General features: G+C 52.8%; 1 protein-coding gene across 1 annotated transcript in view; it reads left to right on the top strand.

Annotated features, from left to right (window-relative positions):
- LOC104530429 (sarcoplasmic/endoplasmic reticulum calcium ATPase 3-like) overlaps positions 1 to 11,625 on the top strand; it is a gene marked incomplete at its 5' end in the record, with an annotated part of 18,327 nt that overhangs the window by 1,621 nt on the left and 5,081 nt on the right. The window contains 12 exon segments of the mRNA XM_029086743.1: positions 1,580 to 1,682; positions 1,924 to 2,055; positions 4,286 to 4,411; positions 5,536 to 5,754; positions 6,162 to 6,260; positions 6,262 to 6,522; positions 6,614 to 6,834; positions 7,560 to 7,762; positions 7,873 to 7,958; positions 8,582 to 8,715; positions 9,148 to 9,265; positions 9,925 to 10,042. Of these exon segments, the coding sequence (XP_028942576.1) occupies positions 1,580 to 1,682; positions 1,924 to 2,055; positions 4,286 to 4,411; positions 5,536 to 5,754; positions 6,162 to 6,260; positions 6,262 to 6,522; positions 6,614 to 6,834; positions 7,560 to 7,762; positions 7,873 to 7,958; positions 8,582 to 8,715; positions 9,148 to 9,265; positions 9,925 to 10,042 (1,820 nt within the window).

The following is an 11,625-nucleotide window of genomic DNA, read 5'->3' on the forward strand; positions in this document are numbered from 1 at the left end:
ATCCCATCCCTCTCCAGGGGACCACACACTGCAGAAGACATCCTCAGTATTTCCACCTTCCCAAACATCAAAACCCAGTCCAGAGTGCCCATGGGTTGCCTTCCCTGTGCCCACCATCCAGGGCCACCAGCATCTTCTGTGCAGGAGACAGGAGCTCTCCCCTGCCCGCTCCCAGCCCAGCGCAGCTCCTTGTCCCTCAACAAACAGATTTTTCAGATTTTCTTGGCCGCTCCCTCTTTTCCGCTCCTGAGCTGTCACAAGGGCTCCAAAATGTTCTTTCCATTGGGAACCAGCAGTGGAATAAACTGATCCTAATAAATGTCTGACAACTTTTTTTTCCAGCGAGCAGATGACCGGCTGGGTTTATACAGCTCTAACCTGCAGTTACCTCTCCTGGAACCACGATAATTTTTTATTTCTCATGAAAACTACTGCTGCTGTTTCTGCCACCGGGAAAGAAGCAGTGTCCAGCTTGTCTGACGTGTTCAGAGCTCTTCTTTCTAGTGACATTTATGCTCCTTTACGTAGTGAAGAGCTGCTCTTTAGGAAGCAGAGGCCACAGTTTGCCACTTGCTTAGAAACAGCCACACAGTTGTTAATTTTGTCTGCTGCTCTTAAACGCTCCCTTGGGTGCCCTCCAGCTCACCAGAGCGTGAAGCAGCATCATGAGGAGGAGAAGGGACTTGCTACCAGTCCTACAGCTCCTCTGGATCACCAACACCTGGAAACCACTGGGGGAGTGGACATTAACTTGAATTTCTTTGCCCCTTTTCTGATCCATCATCTTCATCATCAGCCTTTTGGCAGCCCCTGCTTTCAGGTCCAATGCTCTTTTTGAGCTCTTCTGCAACCCTGTTTATTCTGGGCCACTTCCAGAGTTTCTTTGTCTCTTGTGATACTTGATTTGCAACTAGTCCTACCCCATTTGGTAAAGCACAAAATGTGAACAGATATAAACGAAAGGATCTACAGCTACCAGAGGGTGTCCAGAGGAGGACACAAAATTGGTGAAGGGTTTAGAGGGGAAGCTGTATGAGTAGAGGCTGAAGTCGCTTGGTTTGTTCAGCCTGGAGAAGAGGAGACTGAGAGGAGATCTCATGGGGGTCTAGAACTTCCTCCCAAGGGGAAGAGGAGGGCAGGGGCTGATCTCTTCTCTCTGGCCACCAACGCCAGGAGCAGAGGAAATGGCAGAAGATGTGCCAGGGGAGGGTGAGGTTGGCCATGAGGAAAAGGTTCTTCAGGCAGAGGGTGGTGGTGCAGTGGAACAGGCTCCCCAGGGAGGTGCTCATGGCACCAAACCTGACAAGATTCCAGAAGCATTTGGCCAAGACCCTCAGACACATAGTCTGAATCTTGGGATTTTCTTGTGCTAGGGCAAGAGTTGGACTCGCAACTTCCAACTCACAACATTTGATGATTCTATGAACCCAGGGGTTTATTGCCAAGCCTGGGGCTTTAACTGAGCTCTTTCTCCCTCTTTTCAGAAAATTTTACAAGGGATGTATAGGAGAAGCTAAGTATTATTTGAACGTGTAAGCTGGTGAAGTGTAAGGCTCTGGGGGTTGTTTTCTCCCCGCAGCCTGAAGGACGAGCAGCCGGTGCAGTGCGGGCAGTACGACGGGCTGGTGGAGCTGGCCACCATCTGCGCCCTCTGCAACGACTCCTCGCTGGACTACAATGAGGTGCGGGGGGCACCGGGGCCAGGGTGATGGGTTGGAAGGCAGCAGTGATTCTCTTCCCTTCATTGTGGGCTACTTTGCAGTGGAGGTTTGTCCCTTGGGATCCCCTGCCCTGGCTTCAGCCCATCCCAGGTCAGGGCTCTGGGAGCCCTGGGATAGTGCAGTGGGTTACAGCGTCCTTGGTCAGAGCAGCAGATAGAGGATGTGCTCTAAAGCTTAAGTTCCTTTGTTTTCTGCTCTCTAGTCCAAAAAAGTCTATGAGAAGGTGGGAGAGGCCACTGAAACAGCCCTGACGTGCCTGGTGGAGAAGATGAACGTCTTCAATACGGACACCAGCAAACTCTCCAAGGTGGAGCGAGCCAACGCCTGCAATTCGGTGAGTGAAGGGGAGGACCCTGTGCACTCTGGTGCTGGGGGACAGGAGGAAGAGGAAGGTTTTGGGATGACTGTTATTTGAGCAATAACCACTTGTGATGATGTAAGGGACTGATGTGCCACAAGGATGCAATTTCCTGGCTTGCAGCGGGCGAAGCTGGTTTGGGAGGGGATGGTGCAAAGGCTCTGGGGGGGATGATGGGTCCCCATGGATGCTGGGTCCATGTGGGGTTTCAGAGTGGGTGATCCCTGAGACTCAAATTCAGCCCAGTCCCTGCTTGGCCAGGAGAGATCCCCTTGATGATGGCCAGAAGCTCTGGCTGTGGATAATGAGGTTTGGAGTTTTGTGGCTACGCAGGAAATCTTTAGATGCCCAGCTTGCCCAGAGCAGCCATTCTCCATAGCGTGGACCAAACCCCACTCCCCAGAGCCACGCTTGCCTGAGTGAGGTTTGCTCTTTGGAAACATCTATTTTTAATGTGCAAATATTCCATCCTGGCTATTCCCCTGCTACTCCAGCTCTCCAGTGTCTCCCTGTCCTCCTGGTGAAAATACACTTTATTTCATGTCTGGATTTACTCAGCTTTGGTATCGTGCTCTTAGATCTTTTAATGTCTTCGTTTGCTCGAAGGAAGGGCCCTCTGTTCTGGCATTTCCTCTCCAGAGAGGTTGTAATAAATCCCCTGACTCCTTCTTGTTAAGGCAGATGGAATTTCCCAGCCGTCCATCAGTCCGGCAGCCGCTTTGTTCCGTGTGCCCATCACTGCCCTTCACTCAGCTGCCTGGGTTCAGTCACTGGTGCTGCTCTCCTTACTCTTGTGTTTTGGGCAGGGACAAAAAAATCCTTCCTTGGAGTTCCCTGGCAGCGTTTCTTCAGTGCTTCTTAATTTTACTTCTAGTAGCTCTGTGGTTTGAAGTCTCCGGTGGGATTTAGGAGTTTCCATACCGGTTGGCTGCTCCTGGGCATCCTCACTGCTGTGCTGAGCAGTGCCCAGTGGGGCTGGCACTGCCTTTGTGGGCACAAATCATCCCACCTACGTGTAGTCACTGCACTCGTACCCTGTGCTGGGTCGGGCCTTCAGGAGCCACTTGGTGTTTGCCTGGAATATCCCCAGACAGCATCCACGTTCTGCACGGGCAGATCCCTTTTGCCCATCTCTCCACCTCCCCAGCTCCCACTGGCACTTACGCTGCAGTAGGAGCTTCCTTCTAACTTTACACTTGCAAAGTTTTACCCCAAAAAAGAGCTTTTTCTTTTCCTTTGCCACCTCCACTGATTTATTTTGATTTAAGTTGCTGTAAAAGTCTTGTGCAAAAAGCTGTTTGTGTCCCTGTCATACGTGACACCCTCCTGGCAATAAAAAATAGTCTAAGCAGTTGAGCCCTGCAGAGACTCCAGTGAGTGAGGTTGGGACCAACATCCCTGCTGCTCTCTCCAGGAAATTCTTTGGATCAGCCCCAGGTGCCCTGTTAATTAGATGGGTTTTTTGGGACAAGATGTGTCCTCCTCAGAGCTGGGTTCAGCTGCTGTGATGCTCATGTGTGAGGGGAGGATGGGCTGCTGTCTTGCTGTGGATGTATGGCTCCTTAAATTTATTAATTAGTAGCACTAGTAGAGCCTGGTTTGTGTTGGAGTTTTGGGGGTGGTTGGGGTGCAGGAGTCTGTCCATGGGTGCTGCTCCATGCCCCTGCTCTGTCCTTGCCCTGCAAACCTGCAGAGACCATGGGAGTGTGTGGTTGTTGCTGCCTAGCTGGTGGTCCTTGGGGTAATTAGTGTGCCCTCAAATGAGCCTAATTAGAGTCTCAGCTGTGGAGCTGTTTAATTTGATGGGACCCAGTGATGCTGGTGCTCCCACTCCCACTGGCCTCTGTGGGTGCAGGATGAGGGTAAACCCCTTGACTCTCCCATCTTCTTCCACACATCTCTGGCAAACCGGCCTTGATCTTGGGCTACAGCAGCTGTGTGATGTCCCGTGTGGGGTCAATCAAATAAAGGTCTGGCACGTGCTGTGGGCTGGGCAGCAGTGCTGTCCTTGGGGAGTTAAAATTCTCCCCAAAAATTGCCCAGGGAAAGCTGCTTCTGCTTTTTGTGCTGTCCCATCCCTCCTGGCTCCCGTGTTTGCCTTTCTCCTCCCATAACTGGTGCTGTGCTGGGGTTGTTAGCCAAGGTGGGGAGCACTGGTTGCTGTGTCCCCAACATGTCCCAGCTCAGCCCCATGCTGTCCCTGCAGGTGATCAAGCAGCTGATGAGGAAGGAGTGCACCTTGGAGTTCTCTCGTGACCGCAAGTCCATGTCGGTGTACTGCACACCCACCAGCCCTGGTCACAACTCTGCTGGCAGCAAGATGTTCGTCAAGGTAGGTGAGAAGGTCCTCAGCACCCTGCAGCATCCTCCTTCCCCATGCATGCCCCAGCAGGATTTGACCCTTACTGCAGCAGGTGGTGATGCTTTGCAGTTTGTCTCCTCCCTTAGTTGTCCAGAGGTCCAGGAGACAGCAGGTGGGCTGGTATGGTCAGGGAGAAGGTGAGTCTTTGCAGTACTGAAAATAAATAAATAAAAAAATATATTAAAAAAGGAGATAAAATGATTTAAAGGGAGGAAGAGGCACTGAGTGTGCTGGTGCTGGGGCCAGGGGAGAGCTGCACCCCTGCACAACTTAGGCACTTGCCTTTATTAAAGGCTTGGACCCTCTGAACACCAGCAGTGCCCAAAGGGTGATGTCCAGCTAAGGGTGATATCCAGCTTTCCACTGTAACCAGAAATAAAATAGTGTTTTAAAGGACATTTTCTCCCCAAGAAAAGAGATGGGGCAAGAATTTTACCCCATTGGCTCTGAGATTTGTGTGTTGTTGTTCCCACTGGGAGATCTGTGTGGGTGAACTCTGTCCTTCAGGTTGGGCTGGGACCCTCTGGAGCCACTACCTCTGTGGCCCTGGCAGTCCTGGGTGAGCTTTTTTAAGAGGAGCAATGGAGGGTTTGCAAGTGTGATATTAAAGAGCAGTGTCGGGGGTCCTGTGTAAGGTCAGATGGGACAGGCTGAGATGCTGTGATGCTGCAGGACATGTTCTCCTGGATCACAAAGGCACGGCAAGCAGCCGCTGGGCGTCCCACCGGCAGCGCGTTTTTCCAGCAGGGATTTACAGCCCTAACCAACTCGGGGTCTCGGAGGGATCTGCGGTGTGGGAGGATCTCAGGCAGGCATGTAGGCTTTGCAGGAGTCAGATGGATCCCCCACCAAGCAGATCTTGTCGAGGTGGCTTCGTCCTTCCCGGCCAAGGTCCCATGCGCTCGGTCGGAGGCTGCCATCTAGTGCGCTGAGCCACCCAGCCAGGATGTGCCTGCTGGAGTTCTGGGGAGATGGCCTTCTCCTTTGCCCAAACTTGGTGCCTTCCCATCCTCCAGCACTTCCTTCCGTGCTGGCAAGAGATGTGCTTGTCCTCCAGGTTCGTCCCAGTCCCTAAGCCCTCTGCTTCTCTGCAGGGTGCCCCAGAAAGTGTGATCGAGCGCTGCACCCACGTCCGTGTGGGCACTGCCAAGGTCCCACTGATGGCCCCGGTGAGGGAGAAGATCTTGGGCAGGATCCGGGACTGGGGCATGGGCATCGACACGCTGCGCTGCCTGGCCCTGGCCACTCACGACGCGCCTGTCCGCAGGGAGACCATGCAGCTGCATGAGTCCGCTGCCTTCATCCACTATGAGGTATGGCACCGGGGGCTTTCTCCACAAGATTTTGTCCTTGTTCTCAAAGTTTTCCCACGCACTTCCAGTTGTCTGAGCAGTATGTTCTCTCTGGTTTCTCTGAAGTCAACTGGGCCCCATTCCACTGGGCATCCATCTCTGTGGGGTGACCACCAAGAGGGGTTCAGGGACCACCAAGAGGGAGAGGGAGGAGGGAAGCAAAATGGAAAGCGGTGAGGAGCAGCAGAGGGGATGGGAACACCCCATCGCAATGGGGCTATGGGGTGCATCTGTGGGGCTCCTGGTAGGAAACCTCCTAAAAGTTTCCTCCCGGGGAAAATCTCCGTGCCCAGGGTGGTTTCACAGCGGGGATGGAAGCAGCTGTGTCCTCCAGGGTTAATGTGGGTCTGGGGCTGTTCCCCTCCTAGAACAACCTGACCTTTGTGGGCTGCGTGGGGATGCTGGACCCTCCACGCAAGGAGGTCACCTCCTCCATCGAGATGTGCCGCAAGGCCGGCATCCGTGTCATCATGATAGGCCGGCATCCGGGGCATCATGATCCCCGGTGACAACAAGGGCACAGCGGTGGCCATCTGCCGCAGGATTGGCATCTTCTCGGAGAGTGAGGATGTGGCCGGCAAAGCCTACACGGGCCGGGAGTTCGATGAGCTGTCCCCCGAGGCGCAGCGGCAGGGGGGCCGTGATGCCCGATGCTTCGCCCGCGTGGAGCCAGCACACAAATCCCGCATCATCGAGTACCTCCAGTCCTTCCATGAGATCACCGCCATGGTGAGTCCCCCAGGGACACTGCACCACCCCTGGTCCTCTCCTCTCCACCCACCCTGATCCCTTGCTCCCTGTTAATCATGGCTTTATGCAGACAGGCGACGGTGTCAACGATGCCCCGGCCTTGAAGAAAGCTGCGATTGGCATCGCCATGGGGTCGGGCACAGCTGTCGCCAAGTCGGCCGCCGAGATGGTGCTCTCTGATGACAACTTCTCCACCATCGTGTCAGCTGTTGAGGAGGGCAGGGCCATTTACAACAACATGAAGCAGTTCATTCGCTATCTCATCTCCTCCAACGTTGGGGAGGTGGTTTGGTAAGAGCCCCCTGCGCCAGGCACCATGTTGTGGGGAGCAGTGGTGGGGATGTGTCCCTTGGGGCAGATGACCTGGTCATGTTCCCTGCTCCTGGCAGTATGTGGTGACCAAAATTGTAACTCTGGGTACCAAAACGAGCAGCTCTGCATTGTCCCCCCAGAGATAAGGGGGGGGGTTGTGGTTTTATAAATGCACCACCCCCAGGAGCTGTTTTGTTAATGTGTTTTGCCTGGTTAAGCCCACACCAGCATCTAAGAGGGCCATAGATATCTGTGCACAGGCTGTTGTCACCAGGTTGCGCTGATGCTCTTTGCATCGGGTCCTGGGCAGCTCTCCCTGTCCCTTGCCCATCCCTCCCAGTCAATAAGTGTTGTCCTCAGCAACGTGGGCACAGCCTTGGGGTCATTTGGGCGTCCTTTGCCCTTGCACCTCAGCAGAGGTGTTTGTGCTGGGAACGGGAATCTGTGTGGCTCATCAGTGGCTGAGTTTCAACTGCAAAGCAGATTTTAATAGCAGCAGGACCAAATTTTAGCTGCAAAATTCAGTCTTTGGCTTCGGGTTCCTGACTCGGGGGCTGTGAGTTCATCTGCAGGACTTTGGGGGAATTCATTTTGGGGTGTTTGGATCCAGGGTGCCTGCCTGCTCTCCCCTTGCACAACACAGACACTTTCTCTGGCTGCCCCAGAGCTCATCTAATTTGGCATCTCTGGGTTTTTCCCCTCAGCATCTTCCTGACGGCCATCCTGGGCTTGCCCGAGGCCCTCATCCCCGTGCAGCTGCTGTGGGTGAACCTGGTGACGGACGGGCTACCAGCCACCGCGCTGGGCTTCAACCCTCCTGACCTGGACATCATGGACAAGCTGCCCCGCAACCCCAAGGAGCCCCTCATCAGCGGCTGGCTCTTCTTCCGCTACCTGGCCATCGGAGGTGAGCCCCCATGGGCACCGGTGGGCAGAGGACAAGGATGGGCGTGGGGTGCCATGGGGTTGGGAGCCCCTTGCTGGGTGCTGTGGGTAAGAGTGTTTCTCTCTCTGCAGTGTATGTGGGCCTGGCCACGGTGGGTGCAGCAACCTGGTGGTTCTTGTACGATGCCGAGGGGCCGCAGGTCTCCTTCCATCAGCTGGTGAGTTGGGAGGGGAACAGGCTGACGTGTTGAGCAGGTGGGTTAGGTCATGGATTCATGTGTTGGGGTCTTCCCTCTGCCTTTCTTCTGTGGTTATTGTAGCATTCCCAAATTACCAGTGGAGAAAACATTAATTTAAAAAGAAACACAAATTCTTTTCCTCAAGCTGATGTTTCCAACCTTGCTTCTGCCTGCAACCAGCTTGATCCAAAGAAGCTGAACGTGCCTCCTGTACCCGACCCCACATTGAAAGGGATTGATTTTTACATGACTGTAGGTCTGATCAAGGTGATGGGAAAGTGGATGCCATCGCACCCCGATGTCATGGGTAGTGGAAGATGTATTCTTGATGGAGAATCGTGTGTGCTCAAACACCTTATTCACTGCACATGAAAATCCCTAAACCACTGTCCAGCCCTGACTGCCCAAAGCCCCAGCACAGCAGAAGCTGGGTCACTTTAGAGAGTTGTAGCAGCTGCTCTGAACTGTGGGATATTTAACAGCACCCTTAATAATCAAAGTTCACCATGTGCCCCCAACCAGTCGACCTCTTCCTCCTCTTTCCTGCCTTTCCTACGCTGCTGCTCTGCCCTGTATTTACCGGCGGTTTGCTGTGCCAACAGAGGAACTTCATGAGGTGCACCGAGGACAACCCCATCTTCGAAGGAATAGACTGTGAGATCTTCGAGTCTCGATACCCAACCACGATGGCTCTGTCCGTGCTGGTGACAATCGAAATGTGCAATGCTCTGAACAGGTAGGGTGGCCACAGGATTGCTCTGTGTGCTCTCTGTGTGACTGATTTCATGTAGGATCTCTGTGAACATCTGTTGGGCTGAGAGCTTTGCTTTGATTCAGCAGAGCCATTCGAAGCATCCTCACAGGGGGACACCATAAATAAGCTCCTCCAAGGCAGCGTGCTGCTGTCAATAGTGGTGGAGGAAGGACTGGATCTGCATCCATTAGCAGTTTGGCCTTGTTAACAACCAGTCCTAATCCATTCATGGCTTATTGCATTGATTTGGGTGTCCAGATCCAAATTGTGGCAAAGCCTGAAGTAAACCATCTGGAAGAGAAGGGCTATAGCACCTACAGTCCTGTACCTTGGAGAGGAGTGAGAACCCCCAGCGTGGGCAGGTGCAGGGAGCAGGAGGTTACTGGGGCTAACGCTGTCCTCTCGCTTTTGCAGTGTCTCTGAGAACCAGTCGCTGCTACGGATGCCACCATGGCTCAACATCTGGCTGCTGGGGGCCATCGTCATGTCCATGGCTCTGCACTTCCTCATCCTCTACGTCAAGCCTATGCCTGTGAGTGCCTCCTGCCACCTCCATGCACAGCCCAGGGGGCTCCTCCCATGGACGAGGACATTCCTTGGAGCAATCTTTGGGTCTGGAAACTTCTGCGATAGTTGTCCCCAGCGTGTGCCCTCAGGACCTGGTCCTGTGGCGTGAACCATCATGGGGACCAGGAGTCACCCTGCCCCAATAAGCCTTTACTTAAGTCAGCAGCTCTCCTTATAGGCAATGCAAAGGGGTGTAGATATCTCCAGAAGGTGGTTCAGCTACTTTCGGAGGCATCACCTCCCTTTGCAGTCCAAGGCTGGTGATGCCTCTGTTGATGCCTAAAGGTGCTTAGGATTAAGTAGGTCACTGCGCCCAGGAGGTTACATTGTCCCTTGTCCCCTAAAGCACCTGTGAGCACATATACAGTCCCAGCTTGTGCCTCACTCTCCCTGTCTGCAAGAGAGGTGAAGGACATAATTTTTGACTCATCTTGGCCAAGAGCCACCTTGGGATCATGACACACCTTGAAGAAATCTTGCTCTTTGGGCTGTCTGGATCCTTCCTCCTTGTACCTAAGATGACCCTTTTTCAACCTGTGCTATATAACAACTTGACCTTTAAAACAAACAAAAAAAATCCCACCTCCTTCTCTGTTGACATGTCCAATCCTTTCCACCTTGCAGCTCATCTTCCAGGTAACCCCCCTGAGCTGGCCACAGTGGGTGGTTGTAATGAAAATCTCCCTGCCTGTTATCCTGCTGGATGAAGGACTCAAGTACCTTTCCCGCAACCATCTGGATGGTGAGCATGGTCTGCACCACGTTGGGTTATGTTTGCTCCGTGATGCTTTGCTTGGGGTTCATGGTGGCTTTGTGAACACCTCGCTCATCTCCTCTGCTCGTGTGATGTCTGCACCTGCATGTCCATCCACCTTCGCTGTGAAAAAGGGACTTTTTTCTCCTACCCCCTTGCTTACCCGGTGCCACACCAGGCAGAGCAGTTGTACTTACACATGCTGGATAAACTCCCTCAGGAGCTGGAGCAGCAGATAAATCTGCCATGTGTGTTTATCCAGCTCCTCCCAAACCTCTGGGAACTGAATCCTTGCTCTTAGAAAGCAAAACAAATCAAGCACTGGTTTCTAACAGGAATCCTTCCTCTTTTTTTTTTTTCCCCTCAATCTTCCACCCCTCTACAGCCATTTTTATCTTGTGTTTTCTACCTCTATTTTAAGATCAAATGAAAGCTGACTGTGTTAGAAACTGGTTTTAATGGAGTTGCCCTTGGCCAGCACCTCTCAGGATCTGTTCCATGGCACAGGCAGAGAAGAAGCAGCTCCTGTGACACCAGGGCAGAGGTTCCTGTGTGCTCCTGGGCTGCGTGTTGTAAATCACAGCGTGTTTAGGCAGCCCTCCAAAGAGATGATATCTTTTCTTTCGTGTCTTGCAAAAGATGTTGCTGTGGATGATATCTCGGTGTTGAGTTGAACCTGCAGGTTTTCGTGGCTGCAGGGTCACGCTGAGCAGTGCTGTGCCAGCTGGGGGGCTGGCCCCTCTCCAGGAAAACAGATTTGATTCTTTTTTTTTTTCCAGAGTATGTTCTGGGAGAAGAAGGGCAGGAGAGGTTGTCCTTGCCTGGGGAAGATGTGGTGGCCGTGGGGGGCAGATGAGCAACCTGAGTGTGTGGACTGGAGGTCTTTCCACACCATCACCTTGCTCAAACGTTTTTTCTCACCTTAAGCAACCAGTGTCCTAGCAAACCCTTTCCTTTGGCCTTCACCCTTTAATAATAACCCCAAAAAAGTGTGTGAAGCCAATTCTTGCCTTTCAGGGCTGAAGGCTGGTCCATCCAGCCCTGGCAGGGAGGGATTTGGGGCATCATAACAGCCCTGTTTGGTTTCTCATGGAGCAGAACCATGTAAAAAGCTGGAGATACAGGATGGGAAATTATTGCAAGCAGGAAATGATCCCAGACTGGTTTCACTCCCCATGGCCGGGTCCTGGTGCTCTCGGGGTGCTCAGGTCAGTTGTCCTTTCTGTGGTGAGCTGATGCACAACCACAGCAATTGCTCAGCGAAGCCTCTGCTGTGAAATGGTGATGTGGGGGGCTCCTATTTTTACAGACCAGCTAGAAATTGTTCCTAGCTTATGTTTATTTAATTGTTGCATCATTCAATAGACTGATAGATTTTAGATCACCTCGGCTTGTTTTAATCCTACAAGCCTGTAGCAACAATTTAGTGGTGCGGCACTGGACTGGGGTGTAGGAGAGCTGGTGTAATTCCTGGCTGTTGTGTCCCATGCATGCCCTCAGTCTTCACTTCACCATCTGTCATCTGGGGATGAGTCTGTCTTTCTCCCACACTTTGCATTTCTCTTGAAAAA

Source organism: Antrostomus carolinensis, unplaced genomic scaffold (genome assembly GCF_000700745.2).
Source record: "Antrostomus carolinensis isolate BGI_N321 unplaced genomic scaffold, ASM70074v2 scaffold26909, whole genome shotgun sequence".
NCBI lineage: Eukaryota > Metazoa > Chordata > Aves > Caprimulgiformes > Caprimulgidae > Antrostomus > Antrostomus carolinensis.